Source organism: Colius striatus, chromosome 3, assembly GCF_028858725.1.
Source record: "Colius striatus isolate bColStr4 chromosome 3, bColStr4.1.hap1, whole genome shotgun sequence".
NCBI lineage: Eukaryota > Metazoa > Chordata > Aves > Coliiformes > Coliidae > Colius > Colius striatus.
In genome coordinates, this window is record NC_084761.1 from 45,424,349 (window position 1) to 45,447,927 (window position 23,579).

The 23,579-nt window shown below is 40.8% G+C and overlaps 1 protein-coding gene across 1 annotated transcript in view; it reads right to left on the reverse strand.

Moving 5' to 3' along the window:
* Positions 1 to 23,579, reverse strand: part of BANK1 (B cell scaffold protein with ankyrin repeats 1) — a 165,718-nt gene that overhangs the window by 386 nt on the left and 141,753 nt on the right. The window contains exons 13-17 of the mRNA XM_061993195.1: positions 14,404 to 14,472; positions 13,142 to 13,326; positions 10,798 to 10,861; positions 9,364 to 9,434; positions 3,064 to 3,113 (exon numbers count right to left, since the gene is read on the reverse strand). Of these exons, the coding sequence (XP_061849179.1) occupies positions 3,069 to 3,113; positions 9,364 to 9,434; positions 10,798 to 10,861; positions 13,142 to 13,326; positions 14,404 to 14,472 (434 nt within the window). The 3' untranslated portion in view covers positions 3,064 to 3,068. The remainder of the gene's footprint in view (positions 1 to 3,063; positions 3,114 to 9,363; positions 9,435 to 10,797; positions 10,862 to 13,141; positions 13,327 to 14,403; positions 14,473 to 23,579) is intronic.

Below are 23,579 nucleotides of genomic sequence, written 5' to 3' on the forward strand. Positions count from 1 at the left end.
ACTGGAGTTGGAGGCTCAACTGTTTAGAGAGGTAGAATACTAGCAATAGAAATGCATTCTTTAATGGTTTATTTGGGTTTTCTTCTTCTTTTTTTTTTTTTTTCTTTTTCTTTTTTTTTGGTAATAATCAAACACCCAAAAACATCCCTGTAATTAATCATAACAAAAATAGTGATCTGTCTTCAGAGACACTTTGTGTTTTTTTCCAAGGTGCTATACACGGTGTTGTGTACACCATGCAATGTATTTCAGCACTTTTAGAGAGAATATTAGAATCTTTTAAAAAAAGAAAAGAGCAAAGGCTTCATCGTGTTCATGTGTACTGAAAGCACACATTTCAGACATGTAGTTAGTTTCTCAGAGGATTTTAGAATTTCACCTACAATATGTGTTTTCCAGTGCATGGGAGTAAATGAACATCCCCTTTCCAGCTTGGTTATTTTTCTGTTAATATGATCTCCTTGAAAGTGGTGTAAGAAAGAGAAGAAAAAAATCTCAATCCCCAAGTTTTTAATCTTGCCAGGACCATTCTGCTACTTTGCAGCTGTGGCACATAGGCCTGTACATGCACTGTTTGCTTTTCAAATACTAATATATTTAGTGCTATGGTGTTGTAAGGCCTTTGAACCAAACTGAAGATAGAAAATAGCAACAAAGCTATGGACAGGCCATACTTTGCAGAACAGGAGAACCTTGGAGTTTGGTGTGGATAATTCACAAACACAATAGATTGAATGTGCTGGATAAGTTGTATTTTGGAGGTTCCCCCAAATCTAATTCACCATCTCTCTCCCACATAAAAATTTTTAAAAAGTGACAGAGATAACCTATTCTGATCCGGGGTTAATCCCCCCCCCGCCCCCCAAATGATTCATCTGGCTTTAGCAATCTGCAATTTATCAACAGCTCTGCTATTACCAAGTTTATCATAATACTTTTCTCCATTTTCAAAGCTTTTTTTACCCATTTAGTGTAGGTGATTTCAGCTCAACTCAAGGAAACAGTTCTACTAGGAAAGCCCATGTAGGACCTTAGCTGACTCTTGAAGAAATAATAATATTTCATTTTTAGGTCATGCCATAAGACTCCTTTTTTAGGTCTCATCAGAACTTTGGTGGAGGGGTGGCTGAACAAGTGTTGTAGAGGATAAGCAGCAGTAGAGGTACTCATTTTTTTATGATGTGGGCACTGTACTCCAGTGAGCAGGTGGGCAGCTGGCTCCAGAAATGAGACATGGAAACACAGTGCTTACAAGGAGCATCTGCCCTCTCCTTTCCATGAGAGGGAGGTGACAGAAAAGACCTCACTGAAGAGTATCCAATTTCCAAATGCCACAAAAAAATATGCTACATCAGATTAACACATCATTTGCCCCCTTTTGGAAAAGTTGGAGAGGCAAATTGAATCAAAGTAACTTAGCTATCCGAGCCATTTGTCTGCAGGAATCAATTATTACTGTGAATATACAGTATTTAATCCCTTCTATAACACTAAAAATGCAAAATTACATATACTGCTCATTTCTAAAATGGTGAACTTGAGTTTAGGACCTGAAAGTTTTAAAATTTATCTGAAGGAAAGGAAACTGATGAAGAAAATCTAACTCTGACTTTAGGATCTGTTCAGCACAGACCATTCTTGCAAAGATCAACAAACTGAAGAAATTCAGTGCCTAAAAAAACCAAGAGATTGGAAATTTGTTAAAGATCCCAGGGAGAAGATTGGCACACATATCAAGACAATACAGACATCCTTGTTCTTGGCCTTAAACTCTAAATGGCAGTCATCCTTCCTGTGCATAAGAAAGGTTGCATGACTCCTTGATTTTAAGAGGAATTAGCAAACTAAGAAATTTTCCAGGTGATTATTTCACTATACCTTATTCTCAGAATGAATGCAAGATCACCTGGTCAGGTGGTGATCCAAGTTCAGTTCCTGGTGACCTTGTTCTCAGTATGCTCTGGCGCAGGCCCCGCAGGGATGCTGCCTGCGCTCCAGTGGAGCCCAGCCCAGGGGGAGCCAGGGTAGGCCCCAGGGGTGAGGCAGAGCAGGCCTTGGGGGTGGGGGGCAGCCGGGGCAGGCCCTGGGGGGACAGAAGAGGCAGGCCCCGGAGGGTGGTGACAGACTGCCATGCAGCACCTCAGGAGTATGGGGGACAGTCCCAGGGAGTGGCTGTGGACGTTGAGGCCACAGGAGCTGAGGGCTGGACCGCTGGGACAGGGGCTGCAGCTGGAGAGTGTGGCTTTAAAAAGGACCTGAACTAGGTGAACCTGCTTCTGCAGGGGGATTGGACTAGATGATATCTAAAGGTCCCTTCCAACCCTACCATTCTATGATTCTATGAAACTGAAGTGGTTAACAAATCCCCTGCAAAACCCAACCACCAACCACAATGAATGCTGTAAACCAGATTTATTTACTTTTATCTCCTAGCAGCAAGCCTAACGATCCAAGTTTCATTGAAAGGTTGATATATAGTTTTAAAAATTGCTATGAGATAGACATGTAAGCACACAGGTAGCAAACAGTAATCAAAGCACCCAGCTATTAAAGATTTCAAGATGCCTAAAACCAAGAAACCCACAAATGTCAGAAAATTCTGCTATCTGTGGAGACAGTACCATCAACTGTAAACTTTTTGTCATTTATATGACCATTGGTCTCTTGGTTAATCAACATTTCTGGACATATCCTTGCATCTATGCCTTTCAACTTCATTTTGATATTGAATATGTTTGAATACTGCATGTGTGATCAGTATGTAGGGCTACACTCTGATACAGGTTTCAGTTGCAATAGCTAATGGGAACTCTCTTCAGCTGCATCCACAAGTCAGGTAAGTGTCTAACTGCTTGAAAATCTGCCCTACAATAACAAGAATAGGTTGACACCTGACAAAACATAAATTCTACTATAAACCAGAGAAGGTGTAATGATTACAGTTTATGTTGTGAAACCAGATCTCTGAGATGTACTTCAATTCTATTGATGGAAAGTACTTCCACAATGGTTAGTTTCCATGACAAATAATGTCTCTGTGTGTGTTCATACACATGCTCTTACCTCTGCTAATTAGGCATCTGTTCCTTGTCTGTTAGGTTCCTAGTTGGAGACTAAAAAGAAATAGATTCAATTAATAAGTAGTCGTGTGTATCTATGATAAATTAGACTAGTGCAGAATGTCTTTCAAAGTTGAATAATTCACAAAATACATAGCTAGGGTGAGTCACTTTTAATGTGTTTTACTTACATTGTAAATACTTCAAGTCCCTGGGAGCAGGGGAGCAAGAGACACCCACAAAAATAGGCAGGTGTTGTGTGGGAGAATGACATGAGGTGGATTTTGTACTAATCTTATTCTAACAGCATGGCTAGTATTTATTGGTGGCAATTAAGAGAGGCTGAGGGGTACGTGCATACTTAGTTGTCTTGGTGAACTCCTCAGTCAACAGTTTGACTGTGGGCTTGCCTCATGAAGACCTGATTTGGTGTGAAGTGGGCAGGAATTTTTTTGTCGTTGTTGTTATTTTCTTGATTTTAATTTTGAGCACCAAGTGTTGCTGCGAAACTAGAAATTTAAGACAGGCTAAAGATGTAGTCTCACAAGTCCAATGGACACTATTATAAACTACCAACAAATAAGTATTTCCAAGACTAGAGGTCCTGACTGAAATGCATACTGTTGAAGTTATGAAGAAAAAATGTCTTTTTTGTGACTTCCTCACTCATCATACATATAAAAACTTGCAAAATCCTGAGTTATTTCAACTTCCATAACTGGGTTGGGTGAAGTTTGAGTTGCCTTGGATCCAAGTGTCAAATTGTAAAATCATTTCAGTTGGAAAAGGAAGGCCTTTGAGTCCAACCACTACTGTAATGCTGCCAAGCTCACCACTAAACCATGTCCCTCAGCACCTCATCTGCACGTCTTATAAATGTCTCCAGGGATGGTGACTCATTACCCCCCTGAACAGCCTGTGCCAGTGTTTACCAACACTTTCAGTGAAAAAGTTCTTCCCAATCTCGAATCTAAACCTCAACTGGTGCAACTTGAGGCCATTTCCTTACTTGGGAGAAGAGATGACCTATCAGAAACAGCTGAAACTGGTGAATGTGCTCAAAATTCAGTGCTGGTTTTTTTGTTTTGTTTTCAGGGAATTCTACTTAGACGCTACCTGCAAGCTGGAGGGGCATCAACTGATGAATAAGCAATCTGCTAGCAACTTGGACTAAAAACAAGGTGCTGATGAGGATTAAGGAATGAAGCCAGACATTTAGGATAGCAAACATAATCAATAACTTGCCAGTTTGTGAAAGGTGCATAGTGCTCTTCTGAGTGTTTTTTGGATGAAACCGAGGAAGAGATTTGGTCTTTGGCAGCTGGTTGAGCAAACTTAATTAAGTGAGACCTGCTTTACTGTCAGAGGCATCTACAAATCTGGAAATCCAAATCTGGAAGAAAAAATTCTGTGGAGAGGATGCCTTTACTGCAGTGGATGACCTGGTTTATAGTGCCTTACAAGAGTAAGTCAGTATTAAACAGTCTCTAGCAGTGATAGCAAAACTGATTGAGGTGAACCTCTTTTAGCAGGGGGGTAAGACCAGATGATCTCTAAAGGTCTCTTCCAACACCTACTCTTCTGCGATACTGTGAAAGTTGTTAACTCTTTGATTATTCTTGGATATGAAGGGCACTTAACACTGAAGGTACCTACTGATTTTTAACAGCTAAAAAAGAAATGGTTTCAATTGAGTTCGCCTTGGATAACGCTTTTGATTTTTCCACAGCCAGCCACCTACCTTGCCAGACTTGCCAAGGAGCCCAAGACTGGAACAGATACAAAGACTCAAATTGCTCATTTGCCCCACAGGTATATTTATCACTGGAGAACTATTAAGCATGTTTCTCATTACCTGCCTTGATTTAAAACAATTATGTAAGTTGCTGGCATTTAAATAATAATAACAATTAAAACCAAAAAGTCAAGATTAACATTTGCTTAATGCAGCACTAGTCATCTGAAGTCCAGCTGAGTTACAGTTTTCCTTCTGCAGCCTCTGTGTTGCACATTACCTAGCAATGAAGCAGTGACACCTACTACTCAGTTCTTGCTGCTACGCCATGAACAGAAAACAGAATATCAGTCATTCCTGGTTTTGATGAGGAATCTTATACTTTACTAGCTGTATCCCTAGCGACCAAGTTCAAGGTTCTACAGAGATTGGCTATAAGAGGATAACTAAGTACAAGCAATTCAAACCATCTTATGTAGTTTCTGCAATCTTGAACTTATTTTTAGATGCTGGATGACTAAATCTGTGGGATGTGGCACATAAGGTGCTATAATGTATCTGCAATAGAAGGCAGTTTTTGAAATCTCACTTTCAGAAACAGCTAAATTAGATTCATGTAGGTAATTCAAATGTCCAAAGATGTAAATAGGCATTATACAAGTTTTAAAAAAATTCCTACTTGCTATAAAGTGTGGACATGGGATGCACATGATAGCTACATTGTCTTTTAAAACTTTAAAGGAAACTTGTCCAGTCATCCTTACATAAAGGCTGTGTAAGCTGCTGCCATTCATTCTGTTAGTGGACATGCACAAACCTGAGTCTCAAGCCTTATGCTTAGGCATTTAGGCAAGGAATGTGTTACCATAGAAGTCCAACTGTAGTTGTGTGACACATGGAGTTCATCTGTCTCAAAGGGGGAGAAGGATCCTTGCAAATGAGTTAGTCAGGCTCATAGAAAGGGCTTTAAACTAGTTTTAAAGGGCAAAGGGGATAAAACTAGGCCTACTAGAGTTGAGCCTCAGGGTGGCAAGCCAGTGCCAGGGGTGAATCCTACATGACTCGCTTCCTTCTTGAGATGCCTGTTAACCAATACACACAACATGGGGAATAAACAGGGGCAGTCGGAAGTCAGTGTATGGGCAAGGGACTTGATCTGGTGGGTATTGCAGAGACATGTTGGGACAGCTTGCATGACTGGAATGTGGTCATGGATGGCTATGTCCTTAGGCCAACACGGCAAGGCTGTGGAGTTGCTCTTTATGTGAAAGAGCAGCTGGAATGTATTGAATTCTGTCCAGGTGAGGATGAGGGGCAACTTGAGAGTTTGTGGGTTAGAATTAAGAGGCAGGCTAGCCTGTGTGACACTGTTGTGGGTGTCTATTACAAGCCATCTGGTCAGGCTGGGGAAAGTGGTGAGGCCTTCTACAGGCAGCTGGGAGCAGCCTGAAAATCACAGGCCTTAGTTCTCATGGGGGATTTTCAACTACCCAGACATCTGCTGAAAGAACTACATGACTAGTCACAGTCCAGGTGGTTCCTTCAGTACATCGATGATAACAAGCAGGGTCTGGTTGAAGCAGTAAAGGTTGAGGGCAGCCCTGGCTGCAGCAGCCATGAGATGGTGGAGTTCAGGATCTTATGTGGTAGGAACAGAATACCAAGCAGGAACACAACTCTGGACTTTAGCAGGGCCAACTTTGGCCTTTTCAAGCAATTGTTAGGGGAGATCCCATGGGACAGAGTATTAGAGAATAAAGGGGCCCAAGATAGTTGGCCTCTATTCAAAGACCACTTTATCCTGGCTCAGGATCAGAGCATCCCAGCGGGTAAGAAATCAAGAAAGTGAGCCAGAAGATCTGCATGGTTAAACAGGGAACTGTTGGGTGAACTCAAGTGGAAGAAGAGAGTCAATAGATCACAGAAAGAAGGGATGGCCACTTGGGATGAATGTAAGACTGTGTCAGAGGACGTAGGGTGGCAACTAGGAAAGCTAAAGCCTTATTGGAGTTGTACCTTGCAAGGGAGGTCAAGGAAAACAAGAATGGCTTCTTCAAATACATTGCAGATAAAACTACTGCTAGAGGCAATGAAGGGCCACTGTTGAATGAGGTGGGTGCCCTGGTGACAGAGGATATGGAGAAGGCAGAGTTACTGAATGCCTTCTTTGCCTCTGTCTATACTGCTGGAGACTGTCCTCAGGAGCCCCAGACTCCAGAGGAAGTCAGGCTAGAGGAGGAGTTTAGTTTGGTTGATGAGGACTGGGTTAAGGATCAGCTGCCCAATCTGGATGTACATAAATCCATGGGGCCTGATGGGATGCACCCAAGGGTGCTGAGGGAGCTCATGGAAGTCATTGTCAAACCATTCTCCATCATCTTCAGTAAGTCATGGAGAACAGGAGAGGTGCCTGAGACCTGGAGAAAACCAAGTGTCACCAAGTGTCTTCAAAAAGGGTAAGGAGGAGCCTGGTAACTACAGACCAGTCTGCCTCACCTCCATCCCTGGAAAGGTGATGGAATGACTTATCCTGGACACTGTCTCCAGGTATTTAAAGGACAAGAGGGTCTTTAGGGGCTGTCAGCATGGCTTTACCAAGGGAAAGTCATGTTTGACCAACCTAACAGCCTTTCATGAAGACATAATCAGGTGGATAGATGCTGGTAATGCAGTGGATGCGATTTATCCTGATTTCAGGAAAGCATTTGACACCATCTCCTACAGCATCCTGGCAGCCAAACTGAGAAAGTGTGGGTTGCATGATCAGGTAGTGAGGTGGATTGTTAACTGGTTGAAGGAAAGAAGGCAGAGAGGTGTGATCAATGAGGCAGGATCTGGTTGGAGGCCTGTATCTAGTGGAGTTCTTCAGGTGTTGGTGCTGGGACCAGTACTGTTCAATATATTCATTAATGACCTTGCTGAGAACAGAGGGCACTGTCAGAAAGTTTGCTGATGATACTAAACTGGGGGGAGTGGCTGACACACCAGAAGGCTGTGCTGCCATTCAACGAGATCTGGACTGGCTGGAGGGTTTGGCAGGGAGAATTCTAATGAAATTCAACAAGGGCAAGTGTAGAGTCTTGCATCTGGGAAAGAATAACCCCATGTACCAGTACAGGTTGGGGAATGAACTCTTAAGAGAGTAGTGTAGGGGAAAGGGACCTGGGGGTCTTGGTGGACAGCAGGATGAACATGAGCCAGCGTTTTCCCCTATGTGGCCCAGAAGGCCAATGGCATCCTGGGCTGTATTAGAAGGGCTCTGGTGAGTAGGTTGAGAGAGGTTCTCCTCACCTTCTACTCTGCCCTAATAAAACCACATCTGGAATATTGTGTCCAGTTCTGGGCCCCTCAGTTCAAGAAGGACAGGGAGTTGCTGGAGAGAGCTCAGTGCAAGACCACAAAGATGATGGAGTGGAGCACCTCCTTTATGATGAAAGGCTGAGGGAGCTAGGGCTCTTTAACTTGCAGAATACGAACTCAGGTGTCAGGAGGATGGAGCCTGGCTCTTCTCAGTGATGTCCAATGACATGACAAGGGGCAATGGGTACAAGCTGAAATGTAAGAGGTTTCAAAGAAACATAAGGAAGAATTTCTTCACTGTGAGGGTGATGGAGCACTGGAAGGGGCTGCTGAGATGGGTTATTGAGTCTCCTCCTCTGAAGACATTCAAAATCCACCTGGACGAGCTCCTGTGTGACCTACTGTAGGTGGTCCTGCTCTGGCAGGGTGGGTTGAACTAGGTGGTCTTCCAAAGTCACTTCCAAAGTCACTTTCAAACCTAAGATTCTGTGATTCTGTGAAGGAAAACCTTAAATACTGTAAAAAATCTAGGCCACTCAGATTTTGTAATGGAGCTTGTGTCCCTAAATCATTTATGTATTTCCATTAAATTTTATTAAAGATATTTTTTGTCGTTTTGTGGGTGAACAACTTCCCTCCCTGGAAAAAAGAGAAGATGTTATCAATGTCTATGGGCAAGATCTGATATATATTAATGATGAGATAAATCACTGTCTGCGACTGTACTTGCTGCAAATGAATGTTCCACTTGCTTAGTCCTTATTTAGTTGTTCTAAAAATAGTTTTTTGTAGATATTTCATTGCAGGAGTGACTTAAGTTTTTACTTCATAGTTGATTTTTTTTTGGGGGGAGTGTTGTTCAGTCGTCTATTATACTGTTGCAAAAATGAGACATGAACTTTTAGATAGCATCAACTGATTTAATAGAAGACTGAACTGAGTGCTACTGTCATTAATCATTTCCATTACACTGGAAGCAAGCTCAAACTTACCAAGAAACTAAAAATTACGTTCCATACTGATTTAGAAGAGATATTGTCTTTTCTCATTAAAAAACATCAATTTCCTTTCTAACAAGCTTCTGCTGTGATCTCTTTAAACCCTCAATCAAGTCCTCAAAAATCATTTATGAAAAAAGCTATCCAAATCCAGATTTCAAACATGGAATCAGGACCCATGTTCTTTAAGGTACAGTTAGAGAGTCTGTATATAGATGTAAAATCCAGAATTCATTAAACAAACCCAAGAACTGCCAACATTCATACATACCACTTTATTAAATGGCATGTGGAACAAAAAGTCTCGAAAAGAAATGCTCTCCGGTCTGCTTTCCTTAGGGACTACAAAAGAGAAAATAATATGATTGTCATTTTTGTTTCAGGCAGTTTATTTCTGTCTGGACTTACATATTGGTCTTTCAAGACCCTTCTCTACTCTTGCCATCAACCTGCCTCCAGAGAGTTCCATCTTTCAGAAGTTTTTATTTTCAAGAATTTAAATCTTTGATAATAAAGTGCAGTGTTGGACAACACAGAGTCCTCATTCTTCCCTTTGCTGCAGTGCAAAGCTGCTGATTTACATGCATTACAGGAGATAAGATAGTGTAACATAACAGAACACAGCGATCGTTATCCAAATTTCTGGATAATTTTACAAAATCTTCAATTCTGCTGCTATGATTTAATAACTGAACTCGGGAGAGAGAGGACGGCTACAGAAACATGACTTCAAAGAAAACCTTGCAGACAAATACTTTCTGAGAATCACCCTCATGTCATCACAAGCTTTGACTTGCCCATAGAAAACAGGTCTGTTGAACCAAGCCTGTTCACACCCTTGGGGCACAACATCCCCACCAAACACAGAGAATACGAAAGAGGACATAGAAATAGTTTGGATTGCAACTCTGCTGCTGGGCCAGTGGGAATTTCCCTCAGCTACAGTATCTCACAAGTCCACACAAATACAACACTGTCTAATGTAATAATGAAAGCAATTCTGTGAATTATTTTGCTCTCTTACTGTAAGGAAATAACATATTTAGGTAATAATTTTAAATAGTCAAGTATTATGTCCAATGTGAAAAAAGAAACGCTAAATTTCCCTTCCAAGAATGCGCTATGTACTGGAATTTACAGAAGTCATAGGCCTATTGTCAATACCACCTAATACAATCTTTTCATAACAACAAGAGAAAATAATTTGCAGGAAACAGCTGATTTATCCTGCTGCAGATGACATTCAATCACAAAGGGGGGAAAAAATGGCTTAGAAGACCAATGGTATGGCTTTTATTAATGACTCACAATGCTAAATTGCTGTAGCAGTGAAAAATTCATCAAGAATTTGTCAGTGCAAATTGATAGGTGATTTACAAATAAAATACTGAAGTTGCCAAGTAATTTTTTCCAAAGCACACGTCTAACTGAATTAGGACGAAGCAGTAGGAAATGGGCTACAGAAAAGCTGAGCCACAAGGCTTTAGTAAATTTTCTGCCCCATTAACTCTCAGTGAGCTCATCTTTGGGACAAAATCTTGACCCTGCTGAAAGCCTGGTGACACTTAACTGTGGTCAGATAAAAAAGAGTGCTCATTAGAAATTCAGTGCCCGATATAAAAGTCTGCTTATGCTTTGGGTCAGACCTTTGCAGTGTACTTACATTTCAAGGCTTGTTCTGAAAGGTAATGGAAGTGCAACTTACCGTTCACATGTTCCTTTTCTAGTCTGTTTCCAACAGTGGTATCTCTAAGGTGGTGCACTTTTTCCTTTAAGTAAAATAAATCACAAAATCAGCAGCAAAAATTAGTAGCAGAAGTTTACTGCAGAAATAAGGAATAACTCTCAAAAGCTGGGTAGTTTAGCATTCTGAATACCAAGCTTCTCTTCAGAAAAATAATTTTTAAAGACTGAAAAATGTCTAATGACATGCTACAAATAGATGCCAATTTTAGCATTTAGCATTTACTATTTAGCATATACCTAAAAGAGTCTTCTGGAGTTTTTCCTATCAGTAAGTTACAGTGATTCTGGCACTGGATTATGGAGGCTTGGCAGTTTATGTTTTGTTTTGGACATGCGCTTTTTCCTCAGAAATCCCAGTGAAGACCAGACAAACATAGTGATATCACAAACTAAATTCAACATGTTCACGTTGGGGTAACGGACAGACTTTTCTGTGACCAAAGAAAAGTCATGCATGCAATGCAGGCTATAAACCACCACCAAGTAGATTTTTCCCTGAAGCAGTGAACACAGACCAGGTAAATCCTCCTGGAAATACAGGCTCATGACTTAGTGCTGTGGTCTTTGCAGAGATTAGAGATCATCTTCCTCCACAAGTACCTGCCCTGACTGCCAGAGCAATCCCAGCCATTCCCACCGGTGTGCTTGGCTGCAGAGGGGTTCAGGAAGGGGCACCCACCGCACCTGCGCCCTGCTACCTGAGAGCTGGTGCGGTGTGGCTGCTGTATGGCCTGGGCACCACACTCCTAAACCCTTCCAAGCCCTTGCACATTTCTTCTTAAGTGTTCTGCTGTGATGACAAAGCTCATACTATCTCTTCAGTAAATGGAAACGCCACAAGCATTTGATCTCTTTGGCAGCACCTGATGGCTCTCCTCTGTAGAGCAGCAGACCAGCTTTGCTTTTTCTCTTTCTCCTAAATGCACTTAAAGGACAATAAGAAAATATTTTTGTTAATGCATGACCTCATATAAAATGAGGGCATAACCTCTTCCTTCATCTGTCTTATCAGAAGTAATTAACAGGCCTCCTCACTGTGTCTTTCTCCTTAAGCTTCTAGCTCTGATGCAGTTCTCGGAGTGACTCGGTATGTGGGCTTTTGTAAATCTTGTTTTTGTGCACCTCTATTTACTCCATACATTGAACATAGAGGAGCTGAAGAGGACTGCTAACAACTGTGAATTTCTGAGTGGATTCTGTGCTTTCAGACAGGCATAAAACCTGATGCAAGTCAATATATATTGATGATGTATGATTGATAGAGTTAGGTTTCTGTTAGCTGACACTGTTCAATAGCACATTCGGTTTGTTCAGCTATAGAAGGTTTCTGGTTTCATAAAAGATGTACAGACCTCAGCATCACCTAGCAGTTTAGAACAAAAGTCTTACGAGATGAACATATTGACACCAAACTGGGAGGACTGGCTGATTCCCCAGAAGGTTGTGCTGCCATTCTTGACCGGCTTGAGAGTTGGGCAGAGAGGAACCTCATGAGATTCAACAAGGATAAGTGCAGTCCTGCACCTGGGAAGGAACAGGCCTCATCTGGAGTCCTGTGTCCAGTTCTGGGCTCCTCAGCTCAAGAGGGACAGGGAAGTGCTGGAGAGAGTCCAGCGCAGGGCCACCAGGATGATCAGGGGACTGGAACATCTTTCATACAAGGAAATCCTGCGGGAACTGGGACTGTTTAGTCTGGAGAAGAGGAGACTGAGGGGAGATCTCATTAACATTTACAAATATCTAAAGGGTTGGTGTCAAGAGGTTGAGGCATCCATCTTTTCTATTGTATCTAGCAACAGGACAAGGGGTAATGGGATGAAGCTGGAACACAAAAAGTTCCACTTAAACATAAGAAAAAACTATTTTACTGTGTGGGTGAAGGAGACCTGGCACAGGCTGCCCAGGGAGGGTGTGGAGTTTCCTTCCTTGTAGGTCTTCAACATCTGCTTGGACATGTTCCTGTGTGACTTGATCTAGATGAACCTGCTTCTGCAGGGGGATTGGACTAGATGATCTCTAAAGGTTCCTTCCAACTTCTACCATTCTGTGAACTCAGGATTTTAACCAAATGCAACAGCACCTGAAGTTAGGCAAAATAAATTCAGGAAGCCTCTCAAGTAACCAAATAACAGTTGAGATGGGTATCTAAAAGATTCAGAACTAGCAAGTTCCTTGGGAGCTGATGGATCTATAAATCATGGTTCTTATTTCTGACCTCACATGTAAGAGCCAAAATACAAGAGTTTGTTTTGGGAACTTTTGATCAAGATTCCTGTCAAGAAACATAAATTTCAGACTCATACCTGTTGAGTGGACTGTAGTCTCTGTTTTTCATTCTGCCGCTGTTTAAATCTGTCAAAGACCTCATCCACAGAAATTGTCCCTTTTTTCACCTGCTCTTGCAAGTGGATGAGTTCTTCCTGTTCAGCAGGGATACTGTGTTTCACAGCGCTATCAGTCCTTGTGTCAGTGTGGCCTCTGTGTGCTGCTACAGAATGTAGAAAGATTGAGACAGAAAATAATATTAATCCATTTCACTCCTTTCTCTTTATGATGCAAGCACTTTTCTGAACAAAGGCAAGCAGAAAGTGATTTTATAATGACATCAGCAAAACAACATTGTCTTTAGGGTGGCTCATTCTCTCCCTTCTTTCTATTTGGTTTTGGTTATTTTGGTGTTTGTTTTGTTTTGGTTTGGTTTGGTTTTTTAATGAGACAAATGTATTGAATTAATGAGGATTCTTACCATTACTCTTTGGCAGCAGAGCAGTTTCTTAAACATTCCATTTATTAATATTGCCCTGATCCATGGAGTCTCCACTAGTGTCAGTTCAAATAAGAATTTCCTTGTAGAACTAAGGCTACGTTCCTGACATTTTAAAGGAAACTGTTACTACATTAAGACAAAAAGTATCCAATGTCACTTTTCCTAAGTGGCTGAACATTTGTGAAAAGTAACATCAGTAGTGCTGCAGACAGCAGTACCCCACTGCTGAAATAAATAGGTGATTATCTGCTGTTCCACATGCTTTAATCCTGACCTGCTACTTGCTAACAAATGATGGAGGAAAAATCTTAACTCGATGTTCATTTGTTTTGTACACAACATTGTTAATTATTTTAGGGTACCATTAATGGAATTGATGGTAGCAACATTTTGATGTGCTACAACTGAAATAACAACTGGACTGCCACAAATAATTAATTTTATATGGATCTTAGGGTACCCAAGGGAGAACTATTGCTCCCCACACCGCTGCCTTTCTATGTCTGGAATCAGTCCATGGCTGAGCCCTCCTGTCCTTCCTTTTCTTGCTTTTGTTCACAAACGAGAATAGGAACAGAGAAGTGTAAAGTAACTCTGACTCTTCAAATCTTTCCCACAAGACCGTAACTTTTATTTTTCTTTCTTTAATCTGATCTCTCAATGCTGCAATACCATTAAGGACATAAATCACATGTGGGAAAACAGATGCTAAATCAGTCAAATTCAAGTTACAGCAAATCTCTACTAGTTCTACTGAAAAGCTTCAAGGCAGTTAAAGAGCTAAATTAAACTATGTACCAGGTTTCCTGGCATTGCAGTACGTCCTGTCATTGTCACTGGGCGCTCGAGTGGCCTTCTGCTGAAACACTACAACAAAATAAAGAATATAAGCAAGTTAGTGAAAAAGGGCAAGAAAAATCATCAAGCATTCTGAATGAAGGAAAGAGGCTCATGAAAGCAGGCTGGAATAAATTTCTTATTCTAGCCTAGGAGCAACTTCTCAACCCATTTGACAGCCTAATTTTAATTACTTGAAAAACTGTTCTTTTGCACAGGATGGCAGGATTACTGATAGTACAGATATCATGACAAGAAGGTTTGAAGAAAATAGTATATAACTTGTTTGGAAAAAACCCAGCTAAATCTGTTCTTCACACAGTACAGACACTTACTGTAGCCCATGTCTTATTTTATGGGGGAAGCTAAGGCAGCAAAACCCTAGGTGAGAATAATAACACAACTTAAGAAAGAGTATGTGTATATTTTTTGTCTACTTTGGTCAAGCAGTAGGAACAACAAAGCATGCTCACTTAGTCTGTTACTGTAGTGCATCAGCCCCATTCCTGTGAAGTGCTCAGAGTACAGCCAGACTGGAGATGCCTTGAAATGCTGCAGTCAAAATTTTGCTGTTGGCACGTGTAAAACCCCGAAGGTGGGAAACATTTGGTTTCTGACTTAGCTACTGCCATGTAGGCTTTCTCTCTTAGGTCTCAGTTCTGATTTTAGCTAAACAAACTGATAATCTAGAATAATTCCTTCTGATTAAGTAATCTTTCTGACATGACTGCAATGCAGCAAATGTGCCAGTTCAACAGAGCCAATGTTTGTGTGGGGACCAAAGCCCTGCACGGCAGAGCTGTGCTGAGGGGGCAGAGCCGGCATGCTCCATGTGGTACCCCTGAGCCCTGGCTCCTAAGCTCAGGCTGGCCAGGGAAACCCAGGGGGCCCTGGTTAGCTTGTCTACCTGCTCAGGCTGCTGTGTATGATGCATCCACTTCCCTCAGGGAAACTTATAAAAAAGATTATCAAGACCACTGTGACATCTGAACTGTGCAAGTTACATGCAGAGGTGAGGAAGGAGCAAATCCTCAGGGTGTATTTTCTAGACTGCAGAATAAAGTCTTTATGCTAACTCCTGAGTAGGCTTATATGGAAGGTGATGATGAATGAAAGCAGCTGGGGACTTGATGTTCTTTAAAATGCTCTCAAGGTAAATGGAGAGAGTAAAAGAACCACACAGGCAACACAATCTGCTGCTTCAGCCTAACAGTGATAGACTTTAACTTTTGTAATACTCTTCTCAGTAATTCTCAAAGAATCCTGCAAAATATGGTTGCAGTGTTTTCTTCTATACTTGAAACGGTATTCTCTTTTTAAAGCAGAATTGAAATAACCAGAACGCAGAGGTAATGCAGGCAGCCCAAATTTTACTGCATGAGGAGGAGAAAGGATATACTCAACAATGTCCCTGATTGGAAAGCACTTTAATTGATAGACTTTGAAATTTCTGCTGAGTTTTGCAGTGTTGGAGTAATCAGAAATGGAATTGCTCTTCCAGTTCAAAGTAAAATTGTTAAAATCACTTTATGTGCCGCATCTTGTTGAAACGATTTTAGTTGGCAGCAAGTATTCAGTGGGGGTGAGGTCAATGAAAGCAAACGTCTGTTTCTGGGATGCTTGGAAAGATGGATGCACGCACCACTCTGTGACTACCACGGGCTTAAACAAGACTCCAGCAGTTTACTCTTTCATTCCCACATTCTAATTACTTACAGACTGCTGTAATGCAATAGTGGAATGAAAGAAACAGGTAATCTTGCATTATTTCTTATGGAAGATAAAATGAATATCCCTTCAGTAAAGTGATATTAAGATAGCAATTTTTAAAAGTGTCAGAATGTCACAGTCCTTCATCTGAGGAGTGATACAGTTTTGTATTTTCAGAGCCTCTCTGCTATAAATAATCTGATTAAAAAGTTATGGTATTTCTAGTAGGCTTTTTTACTTAATGTGCACTCTTCAATAATATCTGTATGATCAGAGAGAGTCTTTTTGAATTTTTAATCACTCTGTGACTGGCTAAAGTACCCATAGATGCTTGATGGTCAAAATCTACTAATTTAATATCTCAATTTGATATATGCTATATATATATATTTTTTCTACGAAGTATCTCCTGTCTTTCAGTTTTTCAGAACTGAGAGGACTAATAAGTAATTCCACCTTACTCCCTCTCCTCTCTTCAGTTGCTACAAGACATAGATGAAGTTCTTTGCATGCCCTAAATACATTTTTTATGTCTTAGGTAGTAAGATTGCTTTTTAGGAATGAAATGTAACCTCAATATTTCTTCAGGAAAGCAAAATCAGAGAGTAAGAAACCACTGTAATATTTTCTAGTTGTGTGGCAAAAATTCCTAAACAGAAGGCCCCAAAAGTGAGTTAGGGTTCAAGGAACTCTGAATTGCCTTTTTATCCTAATCAGACTAACTACAGACACTACTTCAGACTGTCTGGACATGCAGGTAAATAACGCTATGAGGCTTGAAATGTGGTTAATATTTTCATGGTTTCACTCACAAACAGAGGGGCTAGAAACATTTGAAATCTAAGTGTCTTATGTATGATTCTGTACCAAAAAGACCATTTTATAGTCACAGACTGTGCAAGAAACTGCAATGAGTATGGAGGGTCTAGAAAAAGAGAATGATTTTTCTTTTACTATAGCTGCAGGTTGCCAAAAAAAACAGGAATTTGATTTTCAGAGATAATTGAGGTTCTAAGACAAAGCTGTAATGGTAAGGAATAATAGATGCACTATGACATTTCAAAAATTGCTTGGTGATAGGGCACGACAAAGTCATATAATTAGAAACATAGGCAATCAAAACATGGAGAGCTACATTATGGGAGAGAACTCATATCAGTAAAGAGGCAATGATACGGTTTCTAACTCACATTTTACTTTACCCATCTAACCTATCATAGATGTTGCCTAATTTGTTGTATTAGCAACCTTACCTCTAAAAATCAAACAACCATTTGCCACTATACACTAGTGACTCAAATAGGCTAGATCGATGAACCTACCCTCCAGAAGAATACTTGAGATCATCACACCTAACACTTACCTATAAAGCAAACACTTCCAGCAGAACAAACAACAAAGTAGGAAAGGCACAGTGAAAGAAAAAAAATAAATTCAATCAATAAATATCACTAATTTGATTTCACTTTGCTTAGGGAAATTCAAGATGCATTTATTCATCATCTTCACTGAGACGATGTTCCAAACAAAATCATCTATCGCGGTGATTGTTTTATTTAGGAAACATTCAAAATTAAAATCCAGGGGAACAAAATCTGTACAGAAACACATAGCTAACTGATAATGCAAATTAATTAATACACTAGAGTTGCACTTAATTAACACATCTCAAATCAGTTGTAAATTAGAGTGAGTTTGTAAGCTTCCTCCTTGGTCCTTAGAATCATAGAATCATAGAATGGTAAGGGTTGGAAGGGACCTTTAGAGATCATCTAGTCCAACCCCTCTGCAGAAGCAGGTTCACCTAGATCAGGTCACATAGGAACTTGTCCAGGTGGGTCTTGAAGACCTCCAAGGAAGGAGACTCCACAACCCCTCTGGGCAGCCTGTGCCAGGGCTCCCTCACCCTCACAGTGAAACAGTTTTTTCTTATATTTAAGTGGAACTTTTTGTGTTCCAGCTTCATCCCATTACCCCTTGTCCCGCTGCTCAATACTATAGAAAAAAGGGATATCCCAACCTCCTTACATCCACCTTTTAGATATTTCTAAATGTTAATAAGATCTCCCCTCAGTCTCCTCTTCTCCAGACTAAACAGCCCCAGTTCCTGCAGCCTTTCCTCATATGAGAGATGTTCCAGTCCCCTGATCATCTTGGTGGCCCTATGCTGGACTCTCTCCAGCACTTCCCTGTCCCTCTTGAGCTGAGGAGCCCAGAACTGGACACAGGACTCCAGATGAGGCCTCACCAGGGCAGAGTAGAGGGGGAGAAGAACCTCCTTTGACCTGCTGGCCACACTCTTCTTGATGCATGCCAGGATGCCATTGGCCTTCTTGGCCATGAGGGCACATTGCTGGCTCATGTTTAGCTTATTACCAATCAGAACTCCCAGGTCTCTCTCTCTGCAGAGCTGCTCTTCAGCAGTTGGACCCCCAGCCTGTAGTACTGCAACTTCTTATGGCCTTAGTAGGTTTTTGCTTCATTAATTTTACATTTTTCAGCAATTAAATAATGAATAACTGAAGAATGAAGAGGGAGAAGTGAATTGCTAGTCTGGATATGTTGCAGGGAGAGAGCCCTGTCATTGCCCACTTCTTTTTTTCCCCCGTTATTTAAACATTTTAACATTTAAACTATGTGTGCCTAGTACCTAGACAAATAAAACTTGCAAGTTCTTTTTTCTGGTTGGGATCAGAGTGTAAATGAGATGTAGCACAGCAAGGGGTGACAAATACACAGAGAATACTAAGGAAGGAATATAGTAGAATGATGCTTATTATTCAGGAGATGAGGGCTCTGCAGATGTTTGTTCAGATCTTTTTAGATCTCATTTTCTTTTTGTCTGTTTTGTTTGCTAACATTCTGAGCATCACTCAGCATGAGGACTAGACAGGTCATCAACGCAATGCTAGCCAGTAAGTTTTCTGAGAGATGATTCAGGACCACTCCTAAAATTCACACAAAATATTTCACATATTTAAGATTAAGCCCAAGAATTCTAGTGATTCATAACATGAAATCAACTAAGGAAATGGGACACTGTAAACAGTATGGCCTTTTTAATTTTTCTGAGGCAACACAGCTGAGCACAGAACAAAAGTGTATAAGAACATCCCAGGACTCTGGTCTAGTTAGGTCCAAGCATTGCGGAGAAGGGATGGCTGGGCTGTCCTGTGCAAGGCAAGGAGGCTCCTCCCAAAAGCTGCCCTGTCATGGTAGCACAGCTGTCTGAGAGCACTTACGCTGCCAGAAGGCACAGGGAAAAAGACTGGTCAGTTTTAGCCATTCTGATGTGAGAAAACCAGTGACCATAGCTAAACTAGTAAAGCAGTTCTTATCTGTTCTAAATGTGCTTCCTGACACATTTATGAGTTGTTTCATCAGAATAAAGACTAGGTGATGTCAAACACACCTGCAGAAACACCAAACTGCCACGCTGCTTTAGTATTTGCAGTGGCCCAATGCACGCTGCCCAAAGCACGCTGCCCGAGCTTTCGGCTACAGCATCCCATCCACTCATCACAACTTATACAGGCTGTTGTCAGTCTCTACCTTCCACAGCCACATAATTAGTCAGTAGAGATTGAAAAAATCCATTTTTCTCAGATCAAAAGTAAAATGACTTTAGAAAGAATCACAGTATAATGACAATGTGAAAACATTAATCCAAAAATATACACACGCTCACCAGTAATTCTCTTCCCAATTTGCAGCGAGATTCTGAGCCTGTCAAATATGAGCTCAAATCTGTAAGAACCCCAGCAACCTTGGCCAGGGAAGGACCTGAGGAGACTACACAGAGATGACTCCCCTATACCGAGGCAAGGTAATAAAGGAAATACCAAAACATATTCTTGCAGAAGGGGTAAAGAGTGAGAAGAATAGGTGCTGGTGGTTAGTTTAGGGTGCTGTTGAGAAGGTGGTGTCAATGTACTTGCTGTCCCCCACACACAATGAAGAGAACTATCCTGCTGTTGCACTTGTCAGAAATTTAACTTAGTAGGTCACAGAAACTGGAAGGACTCTAGTGATATACTCGAGAATATTTGCTCCAGCACATAATACCCAAATATACTTCTGCAGTCCTATTTTCTCTTCAGTAGAGAAAAGCAAAAAGGGGAAGACTATATCTGTGTTTATCAGAAACATGCTATTTAGAACAGTTTGCTTTTCAACCAGGCAGCAACCTATAAATATTTTCTCTCTGTGCACCTTTTATGGTGCATTTCAATCTACCAAAGTTGTTATAGCAAAAAATATGACTGACTGAACAATGTGGATGAATCCAGCGTACCACTTCCCAAGCAGGTCTGTAAAAACAGTCTAAGTGCTCTAAGACAGCTGAACAGTGGTTCCTAGTATTTTATTCATGGAAAAATACCCTTAAGCTGGGGATGCATAATGAAATTCATCTGCAGTGCAGTACTTTATACTCACTGTAGGAAAGTACTAAAACATCCCTCTGTGGGACATAAATGTTGTGCAGCTTGCACGGGCTCTGAGGCTTCGCTTTAGGAAACCCCTGCTTTAGAGCATCTAAACAATCTGCATAATAAGAATTATCAACTCAGGATGTGTTCACTATAGTTCCCAGTAATCAGCCTGATAAGCTTCCGAGAAACTAAGAACTTTCTTCTGATTTTGTTTCTTCATTACATTTGTGTTTATATTGTCTGTTCTGTACATGAGATATTCTGCCTTCCTAAAAATATCCATTAGCTACTTTTTCTGCATACCCTGTGATTTCAATGAGCAATGAGAATGCTGTTCTCATCTGGGAGAGTAACTGGGAAACCTGTTTTTCCACTTCTGACTTTTAAACTTGGTGTGAAGTCCCACAGACAGCTATCTTTAAATAGAGAAATGTTTTCAGTGCACAGAGGGGAAATGCATTCCCTCGGGGATTTATGAGAGGTTTGCAAAGAAGCAAGGGCTACAGCCTATGAAGTTTTATTTATGCTGTTGTAGGACAGGTGTCCTTGCTGCAGAGAATCCCTCTCACACTGGTGCTCTCTGATAAAAGGTAAATGATCAGGACAATAATGTTATCTCTAAGCCCTGAGGCAGTTTTGGTAGGTCAGACATTACAGACATTTGGTAGGGAGGCATTACAGAAACTCAGGCACCAGTCCTGAGAATATACCGGGGACTTTGGTTTTCCACTCAGTTGTATCTGGTATCAATAGGGAACATGAAAATTGCACTGTAATCTCAAAACAACATTTTCATACATTTATTTAACAGTTGTTTTGGCAGCACGCAATTGAAAAAATATCTACAAAGGAATACTAAGGACTTGAGGAGCAAAAAGGAAGCACACTGAGGAGTGCACACCATCTGGACAAGAAGCTATTTGGCACCAATTTGCAGCTCCATCAGTTGATGAGCTTTTCACACAGAAGGCACAATTCTTGCAGGGGTCTAAATTAAAGAACAAATGCACTCTGTTCAAGATGCAGGTACTGTTAGCAGCGTTCAATACAGTAGTTTGCATGTTCATTAAAATCTGAAAACAGAATAAATGAAACTAAATAAAAGTGATTAGAAAACTTATGTTTTAAATCTCTCAAGTAATTTGTATTTCTCAGAATTTCTTTATCAGCAAACTCAGGCCAGATGATCAAATTGTAAAGTTGCAGTAGTTCAGTCATGACAACATGCTTCACTGTCTACTGCATAGGTTTCAAAGCAGAGATCCTGGTCTGAAAGTGAGCTTGTGAAGCTCCATATTTGTTTTCTAGAGATCAACAGTTCCACTATCCTATTCTGCAGACCACCAAGTGGTAATCTAGGAGAGTAACCTTGAGCATCCATGCATTTGAAAGCTACTTATTACAAAGCCGGCTCATTTGCTTGCATTCCTTGTGCTATTCTCATGGAGACACCACCACTGTTGCTTAAAGGAGAAGATACTTTTTTGTAATGTCAGGGACTTCAATATGTAGTGAAAGGCCTCATGGGACTTCAGTTACTTGATTTGTCCTGGTGGATAAAACCCCATAAATTAAAAAGGTGGCATCAGCAGACAATCCAAGGGGCAAAACCCATTTCTGCTATGCAGTGCTTACAGGGTGGTTTTTGCCAAGAAATGAGCACATAATTTTCCATCACCTCTGTGGGTATAAAAAGGGCAAAAATAAATCCTCTCCTCTTGCATCTCTGCATGGCACTATCACAACAGGCCCTGCAGTCCTTGGGGCACAAAGGCTGTCCTTTCCATGAACTCCCAAAGTACACAGGGATGCAGCTGTGGGTGACCGTGCAGCCTTAACATAGCCCTCTTCTGCACATCTTGGTCCATTCTCAAATCCCTGTAACTAGAGGATCTGTGCCTTACTAAACACCAGAAGGGAATGGTTTTGAAGATCAATCAGAACTATGTGGTGAAGACAACTTCTATCTTACAGGAATATTATTTGTTTTAGAAATTAAAAGGTATTTACTGAATGGAAAGAGAGAACACAGGACGGAAGGATGCCTCAGCTAAGTGACTAAAAGCTGCTCTGTGGGATAGAATCCCTCTCTCCAACAAAGTCCCAGCATAACTCCAGATAAGTCATTTAGGCCATCAATCAGGCAAGTGTATTCCTGACATTAGGGTACTGACTAGACACACTAATCAGGCATTGGAACAGGCTGCCCAGGGAGGTGGTGGAGTCACCATCCCTGGGAGTGTTTGAGAGGCAGTTGGACGTTGCACTTAGGTAAATGGTCTACTGGTTGATAGGGCTGGGACAAAGGCTGGACTCGATGACCTTAAAAGTCTCTTCCAGCTGAAATGGGCTGGCTGCTGAAATCAATGTGACCTCTGCTTTGAAGGAGTGAAGTATCATATAATGCTGTTAATCTCAAGAATGACACCTTAGTAACTTCATATCGGGCATCCAAAAACTCGGTATACAGTGGATACAGAACAACTCCAAGGGTTCATCACAGGAGGAACTGAAACAACACACCAGACCTAGGGCAGGCACAAATTGTATTTTAACAAAAATAGGAATGAAAAACACTGAAGCATTGTGCATCTTATGCTCTCCCACTTTAAATGCTAGATTAAACAAAATATCTGTGATAAATGGCAGCAGATGGCTATATACTTGACTGTATTGGAAGTTTATGGCAGGGAAAAAGAAGTAAACCAGCAAAATCATCCGACTTCTAACTTTTTTATTATCTGACTTTGCAGCTTCTGCAATATGCTTTAAAATATAATATATGACAACAAAACCTGAAACTATCATCATGTGTATATGCACTAGCCAGGGTAGTTTTATTTTACATTGATTACATTAAATTATAAAGTAATAGCTGCAAACACATGCAGATTTTAGTGATGGACTGGAACAAAATCTTTTGTTTCTTATAGTTGAAACAATCTTTTTTCCCCCATTTATAAGCAGTTTTAATATAATAAACCGTAAACTGAG